This window comes from Gracilinanus agilis, chromosome 3 (genome assembly GCF_016433145.1).
Source record: "Gracilinanus agilis isolate LMUSP501 chromosome 3, AgileGrace, whole genome shotgun sequence".
NCBI lineage: Eukaryota > Metazoa > Chordata > Mammalia > Didelphimorphia > Didelphidae > Gracilinanus > Gracilinanus agilis.
This window is the reverse complement of record NC_058132.1, coordinates 216,988,009-217,015,131: the sequence shown is the minus strand read 5'-3', so window position 1 is coordinate 217,015,131 and position 27,123 is coordinate 216,988,009. Positions and strand designations below refer to the sequence as shown.

The 27,123-nt window shown below is 36.5% G+C and overlaps 1 protein-coding gene across 1 annotated transcript in view; it reads left to right on the top strand.

Moving 5' to 3' along the window:
- CCDC150 (coiled-coil domain containing 150) overlaps positions 1–25,303 on the top strand; it is a 43,712-nt gene extending 18,409 nt beyond the window's left edge. Inside the window, exons 6-11 of the mRNA XM_044666438.1 lie at positions 4,011–4,137; positions 13,219–13,287; positions 13,383–13,544; positions 23,266–23,352; positions 24,741–24,858; positions 25,185–25,303. Coding sequence (XP_044522373.1) covers positions 4,011–4,137; positions 13,219–13,287; positions 13,383–13,544; positions 23,266–23,352; positions 24,741–24,858; positions 25,185–25,303 — 682 coding nt within the window. The remainder of the gene's footprint in view (positions 1–4,010; positions 4,138–13,218; positions 13,288–13,382; positions 13,545–23,265; positions 23,353–24,740; positions 24,859–25,184) is intronic.
- The last annotated feature ends 1,820 nt before the right edge of the window (positions 25,304–27,123 follow it).

Below are 27,123 nucleotides of genomic sequence, written 5' to 3'. Positions count from 1 at the left end.
AGGTGGTGGATTAGCATTTTTCATCATGAATCTTCTGAAATTATCTAGGAACATTGTATTGATCAGAATAGCTAAGTCTTTTACAGTTGATCATTAAAATATTGCTATTACTGAGTACAATTATTTTCTGGGTTCTCACTGTACTTTGTATGAGTTCGTGTAAATCTCAGGTTTTTCTGGAATCATGCTGTTCATCATTTCTTACAGCACAATAGTATTCCATCAAAGTCATATACCACAACTTGTTCAGCCATACTCCATTTGATGGACATCTCCTCAATTTCCTAATCTTTGCTACCACAAAAAGAGTTGTTATATTCTTGTACATATAGGGCCATGTTGGCAAACCTATGGCATGAGTGCCGGAGGGGGCTGCTCTCCTCCCCCTCCCCATGCACACCTGAGGACACTTGTCCCATGCTCTCCCCTCTGCCCAGTACAATAGGAGTGCTTCCTCCCTCCTCTGTCTGGGATAAGGCTGGGGCTCACTTATGGTATGAGGATTATAGTTTGGGCACTCGGTCTATAAAAGGTTTGCCATCACTGAAGGGCCTTTCTTCTACTACTTTATTTTTATTTATTTTTATCTATTTAGAACTAGTAATGATATTGCTGGGTCAAAGGATATGCCACAATTTTATAATCCTTTAAGCATAGTTCCAAATTGTTTTCTGGAATGTTTAAAACAGGTCATAACTCTAACTGGAAATTCATGAATGTACCTTTTCTTATATCCCCTCTAGCATTTGTCCTTTCTGATAGGTATGAGATGGTACCTCAGAGTTTTGTTTTGTTTTGTTTTGTTTAAACCCTTACCTTCCATCTTGGAATCAATACTGTGTATTGGCTCCAAGGCAGAAGAGGGGTAAGGGCTAGGCAATGGGGGTTAAGTGACTTGCCCAGGGTCACACAGCTGAGAAGCATCTGAGGCCAGATTTGAACCTAAGACCTTCCATCTCCGGGCCTGGCTCTCAATCCACTGAGATACCCAGCTGCCCCTTTTCAGAACTATTTTAATTTGCATTTCTCTAATCAGCAATGGTTTAGAGTATTTTTGTCATGGTACTATAGATTTTTTTTTTATTTCTTCTACTGAAAACTGTCTATTCATATCCTTTGACCAAGTATCAGTTGGGGAATTTCTCTTATGTTTATAAATTTGACTCAGTTCTCTATATATTTGAGAAATGAAGTCTTTATTAGAGAAACTTGCTATAAAATTTTTGAAGTAACTTCATTGTCTATGATACCTTTCAGTAAAAAAATAGTTTCCTTGCTTATCTTTTTTTGATCAGTTCTATTTTTGCTTTTGCTTTGTCTAATATCATGATTGCTACTCCAATTTCAGTTCAAGCATAATAGAGCTGCTCCAGCTCCTTATTTTAACTGTGTATGTGTTTTTCTGTTTCAAGTGTCTCTTGTAAACAATATGTTATTGGATTCTGATTTCTAATTCATTCTGCTATCTACTTCTGTTTTATAAGTGAGTTCATCCCATTCATATTCACTGTTATGATTACTAATTATGTATTTCTGTACATCCTACTTTTTTCTGTTTAGCCTTCTCTCTCTTTTTACTCTGTTCCTCTTCTAAAATCCATTATGCCTCTAACCCTGCCTCCCTTCACCTACCCACTTTCTCCCCATTCTCTTCTCTTCCTCCTTCCCTATTGGGTAAAACAGCTTTTGATACCTAATTGAATATATATATGTACATATATATATATATATATATATACCACTTATGACATTTTATTGGCAAAAGACAATTTACAAGAGTCCCTATTCTATTATACATCACACTGAATGGAGACATCTAACCATATAGATACACTTCTCTCTTTGAGCCATTTCATTGAGAGTGAAGTTCAAGTGCTGCTCACCACCCACCATCTTTTCCTCCACTGTAAAAACTCTTCCTTGCATGCCTCTTTTATGTGAAATAATTTTCCTCATTCTTTTTTTCTCTTCCCCCTTATCCCAGCACATTCCTCTTTCTCACCTCTTCTTTTCTTTTTGAGATCATACCAATATAATTAACTTATACTTGTGATTTGTCTACTAGATCCTTCTAACTGCCATAATAATAATACAGTTCATAGGAGTTATATGTAGCATCTTCCCATATAGGAGTATAAACAGTTAAAATTATTGAGTCCCTTTTGCTCCCAGAAGGCAAAAGTAAAAATAATGATTAGAAGTTGCAGCAAAACCAATTTATGTGTGATGCAAGAGAAAACTGTAAAATAAAAGAAGTAGAACGAAGGCCTTTGGAACTAGTGAACTCATCTTTGCTTGAGGTCTTCAAAGTCTGGATGGACACTTCTTATGAACACTGTAGAGAGGATTCATCTTCTTCAAATATCAATTGAACTAGGTGATCTTGGAGTTCCATGCCAAATTCTAAGAATCTCTGATCTAAGGTATGATGTAGAATTTCAGGAATTATTATTTAGGGCAGTTATCTACTTAAATTTGCCCTGCTAAGGAGAGAAGTAGAGACAGAGGTTGAGACAAAAGGGAAGAGGAAAATATAAGAAGAAAATGCAAAGAGAAGCAATATTTGGAGGTCACATCCTTGATCATAGCCATGGGGATGAGAGGAAAGAACTCTGAAAGGCAAAATGTGTTAATAAAGGACATTTGTGGGGAACATTTATAAGAAAAAGCTGAAATTCACATCTCCTTTAGCTAATAGGTATTCCCAGGACTATCTGCAATCCTCTTTGCTTCTCTCTTTGTAGTACTTCACTTGGGAATCTCATCAGCTACCAGATCTCAGATCTACCCATCTTTTCTCAAACTATCTGTTGGCCACCAGTCTTGCATTTCCAATTGCCTTTTAATTGGATATCTAGGAGACATTTTAAACTCAATATGTCCAAAACAGAACTCATTATCTTTTCCCCCTAAATTTGACCCCTGCCCCCGACCTTCCTTGTTACTATAGAGCAGTGGTTCCCAAACTTTTTTGGCCTACCACCCCCTTTCCGGAAAAAAATATTACTTAGCGCCCCTTGGAAATTATTTTTTTTTATTTTAATAGCAATTAGTAGGAAAGATAAATGCACCTGTGGCCATCACCACTCTCCTGGACTGCTGCAGTACCCACCAGGGGGCGGTGGCACCCACTTTGGGAATCACTGCTATAGAGGGTAACACTATTTACCCTGGCCCTGGGGCTCCCAGGCTAATTGTCATTCTCAACCCCTTCACCATCTTTTAAACCCTATGTCCAATCTGCAGCCAAGGCCTGTTGATTTCACTTCATGACATCTCCTGAATACATCCTTTCTCTCCTCTGACACTGCCACTACTCCAGAAAGGCTCTCATCAACTCATGCCTTAATTTCTGCAAGAGGATGCTAATCGATCAAGCCTTTTCCCCACTCCAGTCTTTCCTCTATTCAGCCACTAAATTATTTTCCTAAAGTGCAGGTCTGATCATGTCACACACACTCCACTCAATAGACTCAAATGGCTGCTTATGGCCTTCAGGATCAAGTACAAAATGCTTTGTTTGTCATTTAATGCCCTTCATAATCTAGCTCCCTCCTATCTTCCAGTATTCTTGCCGTTAATGGCTTCATGTTAGAAGTTCTATCATTTGGAAGAGGAATTAGATGTGTTCTTCTTGGACCCAAAGGGCAGAACCAGATTGAGTAGAAGTGTCAGAGAATCAGATTTTAATGTAAGGACAAAATTCCTAACAACTGAAGAGCTATCAAGTAGAAGGAACTGCCTCAGAAAGTATTAAAATCACTCTTAGACATTAGGGTAGAGACTGCACGGCAATTTTGGGGGGATTCCTTAGTGGGATGGGATAAACAATGTCTGAGCTCCCTTCTAATTCTTTGAATTCTATATTTGTTTTAGAGTAGGGATTCTATTCCCATAATCCTTCTGGGAATAGGTATTGTTCACTATTGTATGAGTTTTCCTTTAATAAACTTAACTAAGATACATTTCTAAAGATGATTCATAATCCTTCCTCCCCTCAAAATAAATAGGGACCAGGTAGCTGAGGAATCCAAAATGCAAGCTGAGATGAATGCTGAACGTATAGATTCTTTGAAAAAACAGTTTCAGTCTGAGAGAGACACTGCCAGGAAAGCTGCACACCGGGAGATAAATGAGGTAAGATGGGAGGTTATGAAAAGCTAGTCTCTCCCGCCCCGCTCTCTTCCTCTCCCTTCCTCTCCCTCCTCTTCTCTCCTCTCTCTCTCTCCATGAATCCCTTAAAAAGTTCTGAGACTAATGGTTTCTTCTGCTCCCCATCTCTTCAGTATTCTAGTCTCCTTTTCTAAGCAGCCAGATGTGGTTAAACAGACTCTTTGTTCTTCATAAGATGGCAATAGGCACTACACTAAAGAAAACAAGTGATCTGCCTAATGCCTTGAATAAATAACTACCAGTGTGCAAAAATATTTCCTATTACATTGGTTATCAAGTGTGATAAAAAGATTTTCTGTTTATGTATATGAAATTACCTTTCTAATCCAGTTAATTAGACCAACATTTAGCAAACACTAATATGTGCAACAAATCAAAGCAGACCATCAGTACCTAATATAGTAAATTCTGGTAAATTGATTGTAGTTAATCAAAAGGAATCCTTGAAAAGGAAAATTACTAAAGATTCATTCTAAAGGACTGGCTTCAAAAAGTAGTAAAGTGATGAAAGAAGTCAAAGTAAAGTAAATGCTTCTATTTACTGTTGCACTAAATGCATTAATCCCAAGATTATTATAATAGTCCTCAATTAGATCCAGAGCAACTAAAAATAAATTAGCCTTCCAATCCACAAAATAAAAAATGTTGAACATCTGGATTATGACATGCAACTAGATAGTAGCCCTTTGAGTTAGTCCAGCTCTTGTGTGTGTATCTTGGGCATGAATTACATATGAGCTAGGCCAAGAATTCAACAGGAGGAAGCAGATGGGTTGGATTGTACTTGGAAAATTGCTTAGAGATTCTGGCAATGCTATATGGTTTCAAATCATGGACCACCACATTTTCCCAAGAATCAACATTCTGAGAGGCCCAAAGTGCAATGGATATTCTCATGGTGGACATAACTAGACATGACATAATAATGCTCATATTAGCTGCAGATATTATCCTGCCACTCAGTCCAGTGCTTTTCCAATGATGAAATCTTGAGGAAGAAATTAAAGAATTCATGGGCACAGGGTTGTGTTTTCCTCACTGTTGGAGGGGATACAGAAAAGAAAAAATAATTTGGGAAGTGAACAGCTGTCTAAGAAGGCGATATTTCAGAAAAGAATTTGGACTTATGGACTGTGGCTGAAAATATAAAAATAACAGGTTCCTGACCAGAGATAACATATACCTAACAAGGACTGGTAAGATTATATTTGCTAGGTGTCTTGCAAATCCAAGCAAAAGGGCTTTAAACTAAAAAGGGTAGGGGAAAAAGACAAGATTGCTTACATATATCTCCCAAACTACATACCATAAAGTAGCTCCAAGGAAGGAGGAAGAAATGCAGTTGAAATACCAAAAGTTCAGAGGAGACAAAATCCCCAAGAATGACCATTAATAAAGCCAGTGACTTCCAATATCTGCACGAAGATACCTAAAGTTTAGGAAACACAAAGAAGGACTAGAAGTGCTAGTAAATTTAACCTCATAAATATCATTGAAACTTGGTGGGATGAAACTTATGATAACTATGCTTTGGATAGCTACATCATATTCAAAATTCAAGAGAAAAAGGACAAGTAAAGGAGAAATGGTAACATTATATAGTAAGAAAGTATTCTCAAGTGAAGAAACCAAGGAACCAGAGGAGAAAGGCTTAATGGAATGCCTTTAGGTTAAAGTCAAAGAAAGGAAAAATAAAAGTAATCTTGTTATTCGATTATTTCTATAGAAAGAAGAAATAAATTCACTTTGAAAAACTTCCCAAACTTGGCATAAAGGCATGATATGGTCCTAATGGGGGATTTCAAATCTAGACAACTTCTAGAGTGCTCTGTTCCCCACCCCCACCCCCCTCCCCCGTCTTGATGTTTCTCTCTGTCTCTGTTTCTGTCAACCAGGAAAGTAGCCAAATTCATCTCTTTAGCTTTTACCAATAGCTGGGGAAAATATGACCTCAGGGCACTTGGAGTTTGTGCAGATCAACCTCACCTGGCTTAATCCTATCAGCACAGCAGACAAGAAGGAAAGCTCCAACAACCCTCCCCCACAGACTACAAGGAAAGTAGCTGAATTTACTTCTTTAGCTTTTACCACCAGCTGGGGAAAATCTGGCCTCAGGTCCCACTAACCTAATTAATCAACAAAACAGAGAAGAAGCCCTCCCAGGGCTGAATAGCCCAAACCCCAAAATATGATCAGAGGATCAAGATTATAGCTTATTACAGGGGAGAAAGAAGGAAAAAAGCATGAGTAAACAAAAAAGAAACCACAATCCACAGCTTTTATCCAGAAATTTGAACAAAGAGCAAATGGATCAGAAGAAGATAAAGAAACACAAAGAAAAAACATAGAAAATGCAGTGAAATGGACACAGGCTTTGGAAGAACTTAAAATTCAATTAACTCAAGAACTAAAAATCCAAATAACTCAAGAACTCAGAAAACAATCAACAGAGGCTGAAGACAATTGGGAAAAGGAAATACATGATCTAAAACAGTGGTTTCCAAACTTTTTTGGCCTACCGCCCCCTTTCCAGAAAAAATATTACTTAGCGCCCCCTGGAAATTAATTTTAAAAAATTTTAATAGCAATTAATAGTAAAGATAATTGCACCTGTGGCCATCACTGTCCCCCTGGATTTGTTCTATGTGGCTCTAGAAGGAAGGAAAAATAGGAAGAAGTTGCAAAGAGGTCAAATTCATCTTGCCAGAAAATCATCCCATTACTCATGTCCAGAAGTAGAATGCATTGCTATTCTAACTCAAATCATGATCACTTCTGTATGTTACCAACATTATTCAGTAGGAAGTAACAGAAAGAGAAGTTTCATTTAAAATGACAACAGACAGTATAAAATACTTGGGAGTCTAGTCTACCTGCCAATACACACACAGGAACTCTATAAACATAATTACAAAATACTCTTTACACAAATAAAGATAGACCTAAATGATTGGAGAGATATACATTTGCTCATAAGTAGACTGAGCCAATAGAATAAAAATGACAATACTACCCAAATTAATTTACTTATTCAGTGCTACACCAATCAAACTATCAAGGTATTACTTTTTATAGTTATTAAAAAATAGTCACAGAATTCATCTAGAGGATTAAAAGGTCAAGAATATCAAAAAATTAGTGAAAAAAGTGGGAAGGAGGCCTAGCAGTATCAGATCTTAAGCTATACTACAAAAACAAATCATAGTCATCAAGACAATTTGATACTAGGTACCTAGTAATTCCACTGCTATTTCTGTGCCCCAAAATTGCACCAAAAAAGAAAAGATTCATATATAGAAAAATATTTATAACAGACCTTTTTGTGGTGCCAAGGAATTAGAAACCAAAAGGGTACCCATCAATTGGAAAGTAACCAAAAAAATTATATGTGAAAATGATGAAATGCTTTTGTACTATAAAAGATTATGAAGAGGAATGATGTCAGAAGAGTCTGGGAAGACTTATGTAAACTGATTAAAATGAATAGAACTAAGAGAATCATTCATACAATAACAACAATATTATAAAGATAAACAACTTTGAAAGCTTTAGGAAATATTTTAACACAGTACCCTACTATAGTTTCAAAGAACTCAATGCTATCTTCCTCAAGACAGAAAACCGATAGATTCAGGGTGACAATTGAAGCATATTTTATTTTCTTTCTTTTTGAACATAACTAATATAGGAATTTGTTGTGCTGGACTGTCTGTCTATCTATCTATCTATCTATCTATCTATCTATCTATCTATCTATCTAATGTGTTTTATTTTTCTTGCCTTCTCCATGGGTAGGGAAGGAAGGAATTGGGAGGGGGAGAAAATTCAAAATAGAAAATAAAATTGAATTTGAATAAAAGAGAAATGTTAAGCTCCCCCATCTTTTTTTTTTTATTTTTTTTAACACTTTTTTTTTTTAAACCCTTAACTTCTGTGTATTGACTTATAGTTGGAAGAGTGGTACGGGTAGGCAATGGGGGTCAAGTGACTTGCCCAGGGTCACAGAGCTGGGAAGTGTCTGAGGTCAGATTTGAACCTAGGACCTCCCATCTCTAGGCCTGGCTCTCAATCCACTGAGCTACCCAGCTGCCCCATAAGCTCCCCCATCTTAAAGGTTTTTTGAACAGAGGTCAGATGACCTACCTCTTGTCAGTTTTGTTATATTGGGAATTCTATTCATGTATGGATTGGACTAGACGGCCTTTGAAATTTCTTCCAGAACTCAAACTCTGCAATTCTACTGTGCTGTGTTCCATTGAGCACAATAATAGCTGGGTACTATAAGTGGCATAAAAGTTATCCAAATAATGTATAAACAGAAGAGGAAGTAGGCTGATTATACACTGAGGAAGAAGAAGATAGCAAATGGATAGTCCAAGGACCCACTGGTACCAACAGAATATTTTAAAATCTACAGAAGAGATTCTAACATGTTGGTATTCTATAAGGAGAATGTATGCCCAAACACAGATAAGAATCACACAGGATGGGGGCAGCTAGGTGGCTCAGTGGATTAAGAGCCAGGCCTAGAGAAAGAAGGTCCTGGGTTTAAATCTGGCCTCAGATACTTCTAGCTTTGTGACCCTGGGCAAATCACTTAATCCACATTGCCAAGCCCTTACCACTCTTCTGCCTTGGAACCAATACACAGTTTTGATTCTGAGGCGGATGATAAGAGTTTATTTAAAAAAAAAGAATCACAGGATAAAAAGGTGTGAATGTGTTGTGATATAAAGCTTTGGATGGGATATCAGTGCCACTGAGATCACAGATTCACTGAAATTAAATCTGATACTATTGTGTAGGCTGGAGAGAAATGGAAAAGACTATAGGTAGGGAAACTATTGAATTATCTTATCATGAGATTAATTGAGACCTGGATTAAAGTAGAGAGTGTTCAGATGGTGAAAGGTCAACTTGGGCATTTTAGTAGAAAAATGATTTAAATTGATGACTAAAATGTATTTACAGAACAAAAGAGAAAGAAAGATCACAGAATAATTTCTGGGTTTTGAGCTTTCAAAGGTAAAAGGATGAAAAACAGAAATGTCTGATATGATGTTTTTCAGTTTCATGTATTTTTAATAGATCAAAAATATTCCTACCTTTTTTTTGCTTTGTAGTCCTTCTCCTCAAGCTTTTGGGACATTTCAGAATATAGAACATGTCTTTATTTCCATAAGGGCAAATAGCTTTACTAGTACTCAATATAGCAAATGCACTTAGTAGGTACAGATATCAAATATAATTCTTTTCCCTGGAAAGTACAAAAACATCAATATGAATCTCCTTTTCCATTGATTCTTACTTTCCACCACAGTCTTAAAGTTCTCCTGATCCACAAAAAGGAAAATTAATTTGATGTTGCTAGTGGAGCAGCCCCCCTTATATTCTGTGAGTTCCACTTACCTTAGGGATGTCTACAGGGCCCCTCAGACTAATAGCAGTGCCTCTGCTTTGGATTACCCTTCCAATGAAATTCATCAAATTGTTGGACAAAAAAACACTCCAGTATTCTGGTGCATTCCGTTTTTACCCCCCACCAAAAACTTATACAGACATCCAGCCTTATTTTTCTACTCTAAGGACTTCGCCTCACCCTGGAAAGGAAATGCACCTGGAACTAATGGACAGACAATCCCTTTCCTATCAGACCTGCACAGTCTGAATATCACAATTATACAAAACCTTCACATTCCCGTATCCTGGCTTTACTTCTTTCTATTCTAGGGGCCATATGTGCTATTCTTAAGTTCTTCTCTCAATAGAAGGCCAGATACTCATATTTTGAACTTTGAACCTCATTCACAACATTATCCAAGACTAGTGCAACCCAAGAAATATTCTATCACTCATGAAAAGGTTAGATTCTATTATGATGCTTCTGAGGAAATTCCCCTTTTCTGATTAGATCATTTTAGGACTCTTGATCTTAGCAATTCGCAAGCAGAAACCCCCAGTATCTCTCACCACTTAAGACCACAAGATTCCTAATTGTTGGTCAGTTACATCATTGCATTTTCAAGTATTGGGCTAGGAATTTTGCATTATCCAAGAACTCTCCTCTAGATCATACAGATGAGCCCTTGCAGCCTCTGTGTCCCTTTGCCCCAAGGCAGCCTTTGTAGGTTCCACTCTTAGTTCTAATGTGATCATTCTATCTCTCCAAAAAGAATGGGCCAAAAGGGCCTATTAGCTCCATCTCATTCAGTTCAAGGGAATGTTTTTTCCCAAAACAGTGTGTCCAGTCAATTCATCTCTTGGAAAATCCCATCAGTGAAACCCATTCTCCAGGATATAGCAAGGAGCATATCCATACTCTCCATGAATTGCTATCAAAAGCCTCAAACAAAGGTTCCAACCCTTGATTATCATCAAGAACTAGTTTGATCAATGTCCCCTATAATTAGATAATTTTAAGTTTTGACATGATGGTGGTACATGTTAAGTGGAGATGTCCTTTAGATATAGACACAGAACTTGTAACTTCGTTTTTAGGATCAAGGAGTAATTGCCTCTATTGCAATAAGCAAAATAGGATTGCCATGCCCTTCTTGGTTATCCTTTTTGTTCAACAAAGGGAAAAGGATCTTTTGATTTGGGAATTAGTATTAGCCAACAGACACCTTCAGTAGAAGTAGCAGGGCTAGAAATAATATTAACTAGTGATTAGAAGAAATTAAAAAGTCAATAATCTTGGGCAGCTGGGTAGCTCAGTGGAGTGAGAGTCAGGCCTAGAGACAGGAGGTCCTAGGTTCAAACCCGGCCTCAGCCACTTCCCAGCTGTGTGACCCTGGGCAAGTCACTTGACCCCCATTGCCCACCCTTACCAATCTTCCACCTATGAGACAATACACTGAAGTACAAGGGTTTAAAAAAAAAAAAGTCAATAATCCCAAAACAGTACCATTTATCTTCCAAGGTTTCCATAATGTCTGGAATTCAAAGGTAGATGATGTATCAAGACTCTAAACCACAAGAAATTATCTTAAGACCCTCTTACTTTTAACACTATCCCCATGAATTAAACATAAGCAGTTGCTGCTGGAAGTTGCTGGGGGAGGGGTGGTGTTTTCAAACCACAAACAACAACTGAATTATTTTCAGAACTTCCCTTCTAGTAGATTTTTGAGACTCATGACTAATTTCTGAGGGGCTAAATGCTTCAGCACACCAGTGACTTGTGATTTCATCAGTAGTAACTACTTCTACCAACATATTTTATACAACCCCTGTACATCTTAATAGATAATCTTCCAGATTTGTCAAGGCTTAAAAATTCATCCCCTAGGAGTCAGTCCAGTGATGGCCCTCATGTAGTTATTGGATTTATTCTTGAAGCCTTTCTAGCTTGGCATAAGACTTCATGGATCTTGTGCACTATAGCCTTCAACCACCCAGAGAAATCTCCATGACAGTAAAGCATCCAACTTTCCTGCTAAAAAGAATATAAGAGAAAGAAAAAACTATGAAGTTATTAATATAAGCTTATACAACTAAAATGGAAGGTAAAAGTATCCTAATGGTTTTATCTGTGCCCTACAGCTGAGGAAAGCCCTTGATGATGCCAACTGCAGATCAGTGGAAGTGTCCAGGACCAACAGAGAACTTCGACAGAAAGTGACAGACCTAGAAAAAACATTAACCAATCTCAAGGAAAAATTAAAGACCCAAAAGGCCCAGATCAGGCACCATTTGTCTTCGAAGGCTCAAAATGTACAGAATACAGAGAGAATGAAGGTTGTATGAAGGCCCTCTGCCACAAGGAATTATCTTAAAACCCTCTGTTAACACTGCCCTCTGAATTGAAATATAAGCAATTGATGGCAGGAGAATGAATTTTCAGAATATTTAATAGCTTGTGGTAGCCTTGGGCAATGCTAGCAACCTCTGTGAAATGGGGAGGTTGTCTTGTAACAGAGAGTCAATAAACATTTATTAAGTGCCTACTATATGCCAGGCACTGCACTAAGCACTGGAGATACAAAGAAATGTATATGATAGTCCTTGCTCTCATCTAATGGGGGATTCAAAACATAAAAAGAAGCTGAAAAGTGGGAGGGGTGAGGAGAGAGGTTACCTAGCACCAGAACATCATAAAGTCCTGAAGCAGGGATGGGAGGTGAGTTTCAGAAATGATTTCAACTTGAAGAATGATGAGTTTCTGGAGACCATGAAGTCCAAGAAAGCAGCTGGGTGAGAAATGATGAGCCCTTCTTAAATGTGCCCTCCTTAAATGATGGTGCACCAGGGAGAAATTCCTAAATATCTCCCCTTCTGCCTGCTACAGCTAGAGGGCAGGAGGAGCCAAAGGGCAAGGTGCTGAAGAGGTATGAGAGAGCTGATTTCATCTTGCGAAATGATAAATTTCTGGAGACCATGATCCAAGGAAGCAGCCAGGTGGGGAATGATGAGAATTCTCAAGGTGGCCTCCTTAAATGGTAGAGGATCAGAGAGGAGCTCCAAAATGTCCATGCCCCACCTTCTCCCCCCCAAAAAGGAGGAGGGATTCAGGGCAGGTGATGCTGAGGAGGTCAGAGTTGATTTCATCTTTGAGAATGATGAGTTAAAAACCAGGAAAGTATCTGGGTGAGAAATGATGAGAATTCCCTAGGTGACTTCTTTAAATGATGGAGGATCTGAGAGGAGCTCTCCAGGGTTCATTCTCCACCCTCTCCAATCAGAGAGAGGAGCCCCATGGGCAGAGGGTCCTGTGATGGTGCATTTCATAGCTGAATGAATCTGGCATAATGATGAGTTTCTGGAGATCACAAAGCCCAGAAAAGCTACATTGTGGGAAAGGAACAGTCTATTCCCCCTGCCTACAGCAAATATTGCTGTGAAGGTATGTGGTTTCCCTGTAAAAATGAAATATGTCCTGGCCACTGAACTATCCCTTCTCACATAAATCAGACTAAAGTTTGTTATTCAGTGCCATTGGACCAGATATGAAGAAAAGACCTGTATGGTTCTATGCATCCTACTGGCAAGTGGGGCAAACAAATTTTCCATGATCTTATTTACATTATTCCCCATTTGTTTCAGCAAATAGAAAGTGAATTGAGGCAAATGGAGCTAATTAAGGATCAATATCAGAAAAAGAATTTTGAACAGGTAAATATTTTTTACTAAATGTGTGTTTATCTTGAACTACAAAAGTCCCACACTTGCTTGTGATCATTTTAGTCTTTGTTTTTACGTCTTTGCAGTCATTAAGTATCCAGAAATTTGTGGCTGAAATGGCCACTTTACAGCGGGAAATGCAGATATTAGCAAAAAGCCAACATGATTCCTCAGCACGAAATAGGCAACAAGAACTGCGAATAGAGGCAGAACGAAAAATGAGACAGGAGTGGGAGGCTCGGTGCCAGGTAAAGAGCTCCTGTTTAACCCAGAAGTTGAGTCATCCATGATCACAGGCTGAAGTCATAATAACTTTTCCCTTACCTGGTGCTTTTCCTGAATATAGCAGAAAAACCTTAGGCCACCCTCATATACACAAATATAAATTTTGGGCACATAAACTTAGCAATACCTGGAAAGAGACTATAGCATTGCTTACCAATAATGCTGTTTGTCTTTTATAAAAATAGAACCCATGAGTTTATTAGAACAAAGCCCTCATTCTTAAAATATAATTGGCTAAATATGTACTCAAAAGATATTTGAGTACTCCTTTTTCAGAGTCTTCCCATTTCTTAACCTCTGTACTATAAAAAGTATTGCTTTTCTAGTAGTATCAGTCAGCAAGCCCAGTACTAAAATTGTTCTGAGTGCTAAAGACATGAACTTAACAAATAAAATATCCCTAAGTTCAAGGAGCTCACATTCTATTGGAGGAATTAACGTGCCCCTATATAAATATTTGGAGAAGAAATATATACAAAAAATTAATGCAAGGTAGTTATAGAGGGAAGATCTTGAGAGAATCAAGACATTTTAATATATTTTTTAAATTTCTCTCTCAATTACATGTAAAAAAATTTTAACATCTATTTTTAAAATTTTTTTTCCAAATTCCCTCTTTCTCTCTCGCTCTTCCCCTCTTCTTGAAAAGGCAAACAATTTGATATTTATTATATGAAGAAAGGCTTTAGGTAAAAGGCAGAACATCTTCTGTATCTTTTTGCTGATTTATTTTTTGTCACATTTTAAGTTCAGAGATGTCTCCCTCCCTCCCCACTCCAAACCAGAGAAGATACTATTTGACAAACATCTACTTATTAGTTCTTTCTCTGGAGGTGGACATTCATAGTTATTCAACAAACAATATTCTCTTGGTTCTGCTCATTTTGCTCTTCATTATTTTTTGCAAGTATTTCCTTGTTTGTTTATTTTTTAAAACCCTTACCTTCCATCTTAGAATCAATACTGTGTATTGGTTCTAAGGCAGAAGAGTGGTAAGGGTAGGCAATGGGGGTCAAGTGACTTGCCCAGGATCACATAACTGGGAAGTATCTAAAGCCAGGTTTGAACCCAAGACTCCCATCTCTAGGCCTGACTCTCAATCCACTGAACCACCCAACTGCCCCAAACCCATGTTTTTCTAAAACCAATCTACTTATTGTTTCTTACAGCACAGTAATATTAATTCACAGTTATATACCACAACTTGTTCGTCCATTCCTCATGATAAACATTCCTTCAATTTCCAGCTCTTTGCCACCAGAAAAAAAAGCTATCAAATATTTAGAATAAATGTATTCTTTTCCTTTTTACCCTGATCATCTTGGGAAACAGACTAATAGTAATATCGCTAGGTCAAAGGATATGCAGTTTTATAACTCTTTGGCTGTAATTCCAGATTGCTCTCAGAAATGGTTGGATCAGTTCACAGTTCCACCAAGAATGTATCAGTGTCCCATTTCTCCACATCTCCAAAATTTGTCATTTTCCCCTTCTATCACTTCTATTGTGCGTTTTGAAAAAAAGTGAAGGACTCAGAGGGGCAAAGGTGAAAAAGAAGTGCATTCCAAGACATGAGGAGTAGCCAGTATAAAGGCATAAAGATGGGAAATAGAATGACATGTAAGAAATAGAAAGAAGTCTTAATTTGGTTGTATCATAGAGTATAGGAAAAGAATAACATAATGGGACTTAAAAGATAGATCGGGATCAAATTGTGAAAGAAAGGTTTTATAGCCAAAACAGAGGATCTTATAGTTTATCCTAGAGATAACAGGGCAGTCAGATAACCGTTATTAAATCCTTACCATGTACCAGTTGGGACAGTTAAGCAGTACAATGCATAGCATGCTGAACCTACAATTAGGAAGACCTGAATTCAAATCCAACCTCAGACATGTACTAGCTATGTGACCCTGGGCAAGTCACTTAATCCCTTTTGCCTCAGTTTTCCTCATATGTAAAAGGAACTGGAAAGGGAAAGGCAAACCACTTCAGTACCTTTGCCAAGAAATGGGGTCACAAAGAATTGGACATGACTGAAATGACTGAACAATATCAACATGTGCCAGTCACTGTGCCAAATGCTGGAGATACAAAGAGAGGCAGAATACCATCCCTGTCTTCAAGGAGCTCATAATGCAATGAGGGTGTTATGGTAGTATTTGATCTTGTATAGATTAGACCAGTTGATATCAGTTGATATTGATTATTATAAATTCTGTTAAAGCTGTTAGGGCCTAGCTGGTTCTAGGGGTAGATAAAGCTGGATGGAGACAAATTTCTACAAAAATCTATTTATTGCTAATTATGAGAATATCAGGGAAAGGATGCAGAAATAAGGGAGACAACACATAAGCAGCTTTGTACATACAAGCTATAAATAAAATAAAGAGGAAGTAATGAGCAGAGGGAAAGCACTGAAATGAAGGAGGATTAGCAAAGACTTCTTGTAGAAAACAGACTTTTAGGTGGGCCTCAAAGAAAGTCAGGGAATCCAGCAGGCAGAAAGGAGGAGAGAGAATTCTGGGCTTCGGGGGCATCCAGAGAAAAACAACAGCAAGGAAAGTGGAGTCACTGCAGGTGTCTGAATGAATGGAAAGTTTTTAGGGAGTGGCAAAGTTTATGAAGAAATCCAAAGATCAAATAGAGAATTTCATATTTGATTCTGGAAGTAATAGGGAGCCAATGGAGTTTATCGGGCAGAAAGACAGCATGGTTAGAGGGGCCCTTTGGGGAGATCACTGATAGCAATGAGTAGAGAATGGACTGATGGTAGGGAGGCTACCTGGCACAGTCAAATTTGAACTTTGGTCTTCCTGACTCCAAGCCCAATGCTCTGTACACTGTACCACCTATATGTAAACTTACAGCTTAATGCACTAAACTTGAGGGAAGAAGAAGAAAAAAGAGGAGGATGAGGAGTTGGATACACCTATTGTAGATAAATAACCTCAAGTTTATTCAATAGGGGACTTCAATGGTCAATTCTGTACTTATATAAGACCATATTAGCTACATTATATAGGATGGCTTGGAGTGAAAGTGGAGAGATCTGAGCTCTATTAGGAGGCAATTATAATACTCTAAGCAGGAGGTGATGAGAGCCTGAAATAAGGTATGGATGTGTGAGTACGGAGGAGTTCTATGTAACGGAAGTTGTGAAGGTAAAAATAATACGTGGCACCTGATTCGGTGTGTGGAGTGAACGAGACTGAAATGCTGAGTGTAACACCACAGTTATGAACTTAGAGCACTCCAAAAATAGTAGAAACATCAGCTTAAATAAGAAAGTTCAGGACCAGAGAATATTTTGAAGAAAAAAATAATTTCTGTTTGGACTTAACTGAGATACTCAAAAGTTCAATTATCCATTCTCTTCTTAAGAGTTACTTCTGGGGGATTGTAGGAAGATGAGGGAGCAGGGTCTGAGACCCTTTCTCTCCAAACTCCCCCATAAATAATCAAAAATAATTCCACAGAATCAATGCTAAACATAACAAAAACAGATAAGAGTCAGGAATGAAGCTGAGCAGCCAAGGACAACTAGGAAGGAAGGTCTCTGACTTGTTGGCCTTGGTCTGGCCAGATAGCACAAACTCTTCAGAGCAAACAATGCAGAATTAACAAGCAGTAATCCTCTGGGGCAGCCCCCTACCTAGGGGCTGACCTGGGGAGCTTACATCCCAGGGGCAGATGCCAGCGGAGTGAACAGGCAGAAAGCTCTGAGAGTAGCCATGCAGGCTGAAGCTTCAGCTCCAGAGATCTCCACTCACCCACAGGAGGGGGTGACCACTGACCAAGGAAGAACTTTTGGGGACAAAACATGCAAACCAGATACTGTCTCTATCCCAGGTTGTAGCCCCAGGAGAGGAAGGGTGAGGAGGGAGCACACAGAGGTGAGTGCAGTTGCAATGGAGCTGGGGCCCTGTTGGTGTGGTCCCCCTGAGCAGAGTGAAGTCACTGGTTGCTGGCGTGGAACATGGGAGAGGTGAGCTGTCTGCTTGCAGTGGCAGAACTATCGGTGGATTCTAGTCAGAGCGCCTAAGGTCAGTCATAGCCTGGGACTTGAGTGAGGGTACCAGGGACTACCACTGACACCGAATTATAGGAATTAGAAGAATTAAATAGAACCCAGGAAATGAACACAAAAAATCCTAAAACTTGAGGCACCATCGCTAACACTTTTGGAATTTTGGGACTCTTTTAAAATAAGGCTAGAAATTAAACCTATTTCCCTGGCCACAAAAAAAAAAATATTAAAGTAAAGAGAAAGAACTCAACTATTGATAACTATTATGGGGACAGAGAAGACCTGGGTTCAAACGTGGAGGGATGGTGAAGTAAAAACACCTACTTCTAAAACAGCAAAGAAAAATATTAAGTGGTCACAAACTCAAAAAGTGCTTTTTGAAGAGCTTTAAAAAGACCTCAAAACAAAATGTGAGAGGTTGAGGAAAATTAGAGAAAAAAATAAGATTCAATGTAAGGACAATCAAGAAAATTATGAAAGATCAACTAAATGGAAAAAGAAATCCAAAATCTTTCAGAAGAAAATAATTCATTAAAACTAGATTTAGACAAAGAGAAGCTGGTCATTTCCTAAAGCGACAAAAACTAACAAAACAAAATCAAAAGAATGAAATAATAGAAGAATATTATGAAATATCTTATTGCAAAAACAACTGTCCTCGAAAATAGATGAAGGAGAGACAATATAAAAATTGTTGGACTCCCAGGTTATGAGAAGGAAGGAAGGAAGGAAGGAAGGAAGGAAGGAAGGAAGGAAGGAAGGAAGGAAGGAAGGAAGGAAGGAAGAAAAAAAAAAATCAAAGAAGAGTTTAGACAATATACTCCAAGAAATCATTATGAAAAATTGTCCAGGAATTCTAGAACTAGAGAATAGAAAAGAAATTGAAAAAATTTACCAATCATCACCAGAAAGAGATCTTAAGATGAAAATGCACAAGAGAATCATTGCTAAGTTCCATAGCTTCCAGGTAAAGGAGAAAATACTAAAAGCAACAAGAAAAAAAAAAGTTAATTACTGTGGTGCTACAGTCAGAATAACATAAGACGTAGCAACTTCAAATTAAAAGAACAAAGGGCATGGAACACAGTATTTCAAAGAGCAAAGGAACTGGGTTTACAAGCAAAAATAACATACCCAACAAAGCTGAACATAATTATTTATACAAGGGGAAAATTAGTTATTTAATATACTAAAGGAGTTTCAACTATTCTTGAGTAAAAACCCAGATCTTGGTAAAAAATTTAACCCATGAGAATCATAAGAAGGTAAACTTGAAAAACCAATTATAAGGGACCCAAAAGGTCAAATTGCTTACTTCTTATATGGGAAAATGTGATTTATAATTCTTAAGAATGACATCATTATCTGGGTAGTTTCAAAGAACATATATAGATAAAAGACTTGAGGTATAGTTGAATATAATGGAATGAGCTAAAAATAATAAAATATAGCAGGAAGAGGTAAAATAGAACAATTATCTCATATAAAAGAGACATGAGTGGAAGATCTGTCAAAGATAAAGGGAGGAAAAGTTGGAAAGGTAGAAGTACTAGGATCCTATTCTCATTAGATCTGGGCAAAAGAGGTAACAACATATACAACTAGAAGGATAAATGTCTTCCTAATGTACAGAGAAACAGGATGGAAAGGGTTAGGATAAGGGTGGGACTAAGAGAAGAGAAGGTAGATTAAGAGAAAAGAGGGCAAGGGGATAAGAAAAGGGAGGGAGACCTAGAAAGGAATAAATATCAGAAATAGAGGTAGGGACAATTAAGTGGCTCAGTGCATTGAGATCTAGGCCTAGAGACAGGAGACTCTGGGTTCAAATTTGACTTCCTAGTTGTGTGACTGGGCAAATCACTTAACCCTTATTGTTAGCCATTACAACTCTTCTATCTTGGAACCAATACACAGTATTGATTCTAAGATGGAAAGTAAGGATTTATTAAAAAAAAAAAAAGAAAGAAATAGGAATAAAGTGAAGGGATAAGACAGGGACTCTCAGGACAAGATAAGGGAGTGATTTTTAGAATCAAATTCATATTCAGAAATAGAATGGCAGGGTTGGAGGAATAAGGAACAGATTTTTGGAAAGGTGGATAGAATAAGAACTAGAAGGCAAAGGGGAAGGAACAAAGGAAAGACCTTCAGAAGGGTAGACTAATTTAGAACTAGGAGGGTGAAGGGGAAGATAAGAGAAGGGTTCTAAGAAAGAGTGCCAATTGCACATATAGTGGACAGAAGAAATTGGATGTCTGAGGAAGGATACAGCAAAAAAAAAGAAGAGAAGGACAAACAGGAAAAACAGAATGAAAGGAAATATACAACCAGTAATTATGTCTTTGAATATGAATGGGATGAATTCACCCTTAAAATGAAAATGGATAGCAGAATGTATCAAAAACCAAGACCTAACAATAGTTGTTCATAAAAGGTACACTTAAAAATGAGAGACACACATAGAGTAAAAATTATGGGTGGGAGCAAAATATAGTATGTCAACTGATAGAAAGCAAGGGTAGTAATCATGATCTCTGACACAGTTAAAGCTAAAATAGATAAAATTGAAAGAAATAAATGGGGAGACTACATTATTTTAAAAGGTACCATAGTCAATGAAACATTATCAATATTAAACCTATATGCACCAAATGTTATAGCATCCAGATTTTTAAAGAAAAAATGAGTTACAGATGGATATAGACAACAAGGCAATAATAATGGAAGACTTCAATTTCCCTTTTCAGAATGAGATAAAACTAGCCAAAAAAATAAGAAAGAAGTCAAAGAGATTAATTAAATGTAGATAAGCAAAATATGATATCTGGAGAGAAGTGAATGGAAACAAAAAGGAAAATACCCTCTTCTCAATGATACATGGCACCTTTACAAAACTTGATTTACAAAACATTAGGATACAAAAATATTATATTTAAATATAGAAAAGCAGAAATATTAAATGCATCCTTTATAGACCATAATGCAATAAAAATTGTATATAATAAGGGCCATGAAATACAAAGTAAAAAACTAATCAGAGTCTAAATAACAATCTTAAAGAATGAGTAAGTTAAAGAACAAATCATAGAAATGATAAGTAATTTCACTAAAGAAAATGATAATAATGAGGCAATATACTAAAACCTATAGGATAGCAAAAGTAGTAATTAGAGAAAAATGTTATATCTCTGAATGCTTATATTAATGAAATGGAAAAAGCAAAGATCAACGAATTTGGAATACAGAACAAAAAAACTCAAAACAAAACTAGAAAAAAGAAATTAAAGATCCCCAACTAAACACCAAGTCAAAAATCCTAAAACTTAAAGGTTTGATGAATAAAACTGATTACAAGAAAACCATTGAATGAATAAATAAATCTGGGAGTTGGTTTTCTGAAAAAATTTAAAAGAGATAAACCATTGTTTAATTAATTTTTTAAAAGAGAGAAAACAAATCACTAGCATTAAAGATGAAACAGATTGATATACTACTAATGAAAATGAAATTAAAACAATGATTAGAAATTATTTTGCTCAATTATATGCAAACAAATTTATAATCTAAGTAAAATGGAAGTATACTTACAAAAAATAAACTGCTTAGCCTATCAGAGGAGGATATAGTATATCTAAATAAACCTATTTTAGAAAAAAAGAAACTGAACAGTCCACAACTGAACTTCCTAAGTAAAGCATCAGGACCAGATTTATGAGTGAACTCTACAAATATTCAAAGATCCACTAATTCCATTATTAAATAAATTATTTGAAATAGCAGATAAAGGTGTTTTACTATATTCCTTTTATGCAACAAATAGAGTACTTAAACCAGAAAGAGCAAAAACAGAGAAAGAAAATTATAGACCAATTTCATTAATGAATATATGGATGCAAAAATCCTAAGTAAAATACTAGGTAGGAGACTACAACAACATATCACAAAGTATAAATGGTGACCAAATAGCAATTATGCCAGGAAGGCAGGAATAGCTTAGTATAAGGAAAATAATCAACGTAACCGGTTATATTAACATCAAAAGTAGTAAAAACCATATGATTATATCAATAAATACAGAAAAAAACCTTTGACAAAATACAACTTATGAAGCGCTATTAAAAAAAAACCACTGGAGAGCATAAGTATAAATGGATTTTTTTCTTAAAATGTTACAAAGTATCTACCTAAAGCTATCTGCAAGTATTATTTGTAATAGAGATAAACTAGAATCCTTCCCAATGAGATCAGGAGTGAAACAAGAATGGATTTTATCATCAATATTATTTAACATAGATTATTAGAAATGCTAGCAATAACAATAAGAGAAGAAAAAGAAACTGAATGGGCAAAGAAGTAATAAAACTATCTGTTTGCAAATAATATGATGGTATTTGTGGAAAATCCTAGAGATTCAACTAAAAATTAAGTTGAAATTATCAAAAAATTTTAGCAAAGTAGCAAGACATAAAATAAACCCACATAAATTATCAATATTTTTATGTTACTAACAAAGTCCTACAGAAGAGATAAAGATACTCTCTATTTAAAATAACCACAGATAGATTAAAATATCTGGGAGAATACCTGCTAAAACAAACTCAGAAACTACACGAACACAATTATAAAACTTTTTACACACAAATAAAATCATATCTAAATAATTAGAAAAGAATTCATTGTTCATGGATGAGCAGAGCAAATCTAATTAAAATGGCAATCCTACCTAGTCTACTTATTCAATGGCATCCCAATACAGAATTACAAAAAAAAAAAAATTACCTTCCCTACCATGCCCAAAAGGGCCGTAAAACTGTGCTTACTTTTTGACCCAGTGCTACTAGTCTGTATACCAAAGAGAGCAAAGAAAAAGGAAAACAACCAATATGTACAAAAATATTCATAATAGCTTTTTTGTGGTGACAAAGAACTGAAAACTTAAGGGATGCCCATTGGTTGGGGAAAGGACTGAAACAGTTGTGGTATATAATAGTGATGGTATACTATTGTGCTATATAAAAAATGACAAGCAGGATGCTTTTGGGAAAACCTGGGAAAACTTCTATGAACTCCTGCAAAATGAAGTGAAGAAAACCAGAAGGACATTGTAAAAGTAACAGCAATATTGTACAGTGCTCAACTTTGAATTAATTATTCCTAGCAATGCAAAGATCCAAGACAATTCCAAAAGGTCCATGATGAAAAATGCTATCCACTTCCAGAGAGAGAACTGATAAATTCTAAATGCAGATTAAAGCACACTTTTTTATGCTCACTTTTTTATGCTCTTTATTTTTATTTTTTATGGTTTCTTTTGTTACATGGCTAATATAGAAATATGTTTTGCATGACTTCACATGTGTAATTAGCATCAAATTGCTTGCCTTCTCAAGGAGAAGGTAAGGGAGGGAGGGAGAGGAGAATTTGGAACTCAAAATTTTTAAAAATAATTGTTAAAAAATTTTACATGCAATTGGGGAATGTGTAATAAAATAAAAAAATTAGACTGAAGTGATCATATTGCTTCATCACACTGACAGGGCTTATTCTTTCACATTTTTTTTTTTTTTACTATTTGCCTGTTTACTGACAAAGCTACTTGCCCATTTAACAGAAATAGCATTTTTAAATGATCATTGCATCACTTACCTCTTCAGGTAATGGAAGAAACAGTCAGACACCTGAGAAAATGTAAAGAAGTAACAGAAAATAAACTGAAAGAAGTCAGTATGGAATCGGAACAGGTGAGCCAGAAGCGTGGACATAAAAAACAGGTACAGAGTTTTAGTTTCTTTCTTTAGTCAAATGGTATCTAGCTTTAGCCATTAGCTGATTTACTAATTCCTGTCCCAAATATTTTTTCATTTAGCCATACTCTGATTAACATATGTCATTATGTAAAATTACTAAGCCTCGAGTACCCACCACAACATATGTCATTCTAAAAAATTAGAGATGACATTATTTACTGACAGGCATTACTGAAGACAGACAATGCTAGTTTAAGCTGATGTCATCATTTGTTGAGAATGCAAGTATACATAAGACAATAATTAATGAATTTTTTTATTGGTCTTCCTAGCACCGATGTTTTAGCTTAAGCTATGACTTAAACCTTTCTACTCAGACATCACCTTGAATGTTACTCAGATATAGCGTGGCCTTGATTTATCTGCACATTGGGCGGGAATGAAGGGAAAATCTATCCTGCTCTTTATCTTTAGTCTTTTGAAGGCAAACAGTGTAACTGCAGTATATGAAGAATCAAAGGAGAAAACATATCTTTTTAGTTCTTTGCAAAAGAGGCCCTATTACTGAGTGGATCTAAGCTGACCTTTCTGTAGAAACACAAAGCAGCCAGCACTAGCACTTTTCTTTGATCTGGAACATTGGGAGATCCTGTCCTTAAAGACAATTTTTGTAGGCAGTAACTATTTATAGGTTACCTAGTTAATGCTGATAATTCATAAATTTAGAACTAAAAGATCCCTTAGGGGTCATCACATGCCGCTTCCTCATTTTACAGATGAAAAAACTGATACAGAACTATTAAGAAATTTGCCCAGGGAAATATAACTAATAAGTATCTAAGGCAGGATTTGAACTCTTACTCCAAGACTCGTGTTCTACCTCTATTTCCTTCCTTTTGCCTGAGAAGACAGCATAGAAAAGTGAATCTGCTTCCATCTAGTCCAGCACCTATAAGTCCAAGGTCTCCCTCTGGGACATATGAGCTTTGTGACAATGCACAAGTCATTTAACTTCTCAAGGCCCTAAACAACTCTCTAAGATTATAGTTTCAAAGAAATTGCCAATCTGTCAGGGAAGGATTGTTCCACATTTGAGTTCCTTATACTAATGAAGTCACAAATTTGAACCAAAAAAATATCCAAAAAAAAGCCAATAAGAAGTAAAACTGTTAGAAAAAGGCTACAAACAGAAGGCTACAACATGCAACTATTACTAGAGGTTGTCATCTTCCATAAGTCAACTGTTGGGCAAAAAAGGATTTAAGGCACTTGAGTTCAGAATTTAACTCATTCTACTGAAATACATACTTACTGTCAGACTAATACATTGCTATATTTATGGCTATTCCTCTTCTCTGACTCCCAGTCATTCACGTCCTCAGATAACATCTAACCTAGAGGATGCCCACCGCTGGTTCAAGTGTAAATTTGATGGCCTGCAACTAGAGCTCACCAAAAACCGGTTACAGAGGCTTCCTCCAGAAGACAGGTGGAAGGAGGATATAGCTTTTACAGTATGAACATCTTAATTTTTATATTTGATCACTTTTAAATAATTCATTAGTATAGCTGTTTCTTTTCTCCCAACTCTATCCCAATCTATTGACCTTTTAAACAAGAAGGATAGTGGATTCAAAAGCAGATTTTTTTCGTTCTCAAAAATAATACTAGTTCATATTCCTATTTTTCTGAAACTTGTCTAAAACCTGATACCGATGCTTTAATATGACATACAGTAAGGACAAAATTCTGGGCCCTCTTCAATAAAATTCATTTTTCTCTATAGTGTGTGCTAAATAAAATTCATTTTGTATTTTATCTTCAACAGGATGGGGCTTCAAGGTATAATAAGATACCTGCTCAGTCTGCATTGCACCGCTGGGAGACTAAACAACAGCTTAGATATATGTCTAAGAGGTACCCGTCAGAGATGGACAGGAAGTGATAACCTCTAACGAAAAAGCATTGAAAATTGCTACTACATCTCCACAATCATGTGAGCCTCAGGACTTTGGCTTACTTGAATTTCTTGATGCTCGCTGAAGATTTTGCTTCAAAATTATCCTTTTATAAATTATTTTCTATCAACAGGGAAAAAACCCTAACCCCCATGCCCCACCTACCCAAACTAAATGTATATTTATTTGTTATATTATAGAGCTGGCTTAGGACACTTTAATATATTTCTAATTTTTTAATAATTCCTAATAGAATACCTTAAGATATTTCTAATCTAAATCAACATTAAAATCACTTATGGAACACCAAATTTGATGGCAACTTTTGTTTCAACTTTGAGTCTAAGCCTCTAATATCCTGTGAGCAGTTCATGAAACAAGACTGTGGATAAGAACCATAGAGAAGAAATTGGCTCTCTTTTTTTTTTTTTTAAGTAAATATGTCAACTTTCACATGTCTCCCTATAAATCCTACATGGGGATCCACCTAATATGCTGGGAAATTTTGCCTAGATCCCTTGACATTGTATTGGAAACAAGTAGAGTCCATTCATTGTTCACTTTCATTATATAGTGACTTCATGTCCTTTCATGGTAATAGCTTCTCTGGTAGTGTTCTTCTGACGGCATCCTTCTCTGATCATATACCTAATTCTGCTTTTCCTGTGCAATTTGTTGTTAATGTGTTGTAGCTTATTCCCAGCTACCACACACCTCAGTCATCTCCTGGGTAGACAATAACTAATTCCTCCGAGACTGGCATTCTGTTATTCTCAGCCATATAGCTTTACCAGAAGAATGTTATTAAAATATTCTTTACTTTAGGAAGAATATTGGGATCATTCAAAATATGACACAGTATTCCAAGGGAGATACTTTCTTCTTATCTCTAGCTAGTAAAGCCAGCTAGAAAAGTAGAAGAATCATTCTGAAAGCAAATCTCACAGAATTATAGCTGACAATCTGTTTATCCAAACATAAAATTATTCAACATAAATGTTGTGAGAAAAAAGTATGAGACAGAGAGAGAGACAGAGAGAGAGACAGAGTGAGAGAGACAGATGGAGAAAGAGACAAGAGGGAGACAGAAGGGAAGAGACAGGCAGATGGGGAGAGAGAGATGGGTCAAAGATGACTTTGATTAGACCAGTGATTCCCAAAGTGGGCGCTACCACCCCATGGTGGATGCTGCAGCGATCCAGGAGGGCGGTGATGGCCACAGGTGCATTTATCTTTCCTATTAATTGCTATTAAAATTTTTAAAAAAATTAATTTCCAGGGGGCTAATTAATATTTTTTATGGAAAGGGGGTGGTAGGCCAAAAAAGTTTGGGAACCACTGGGCTAGAGGATTCACATTTCTCTTTGCTGGGTGTCCACTAAAATTAAGATGAAGTAACAACAGGTTTCAAGAGAAGGAGCAAATAACTAGTGCAATTAAGAGTTGGCTACAGTACATTTGACTTCTGAAGATGAGCTACAATGGCTTTCTTCTTCTCAACAAAGTTGAATTGTTCCACTATATTTCAGGAAGTCTATTTCACTGTGACTTTTACTTGGTTAATCTGGGATATATGAGCAAAAAGCAATAACCTTGTCAGAGCATGATAATGTTGGCACATCTTGAATGCAGTGGCCTTTTTAGCATTTTACATATTTATTGGGATACTGTTATGATGTAATTCAATAAAACCATCAATATTTCTTTCTGTTATGACTCAGAATTAGGCAGATAAGAGTTAAATCCTCCTGGTATGTCAGGCAGCTCTTTGCATGCTGATGGGAGAGCAGGTGCAAATGCTTGAAAA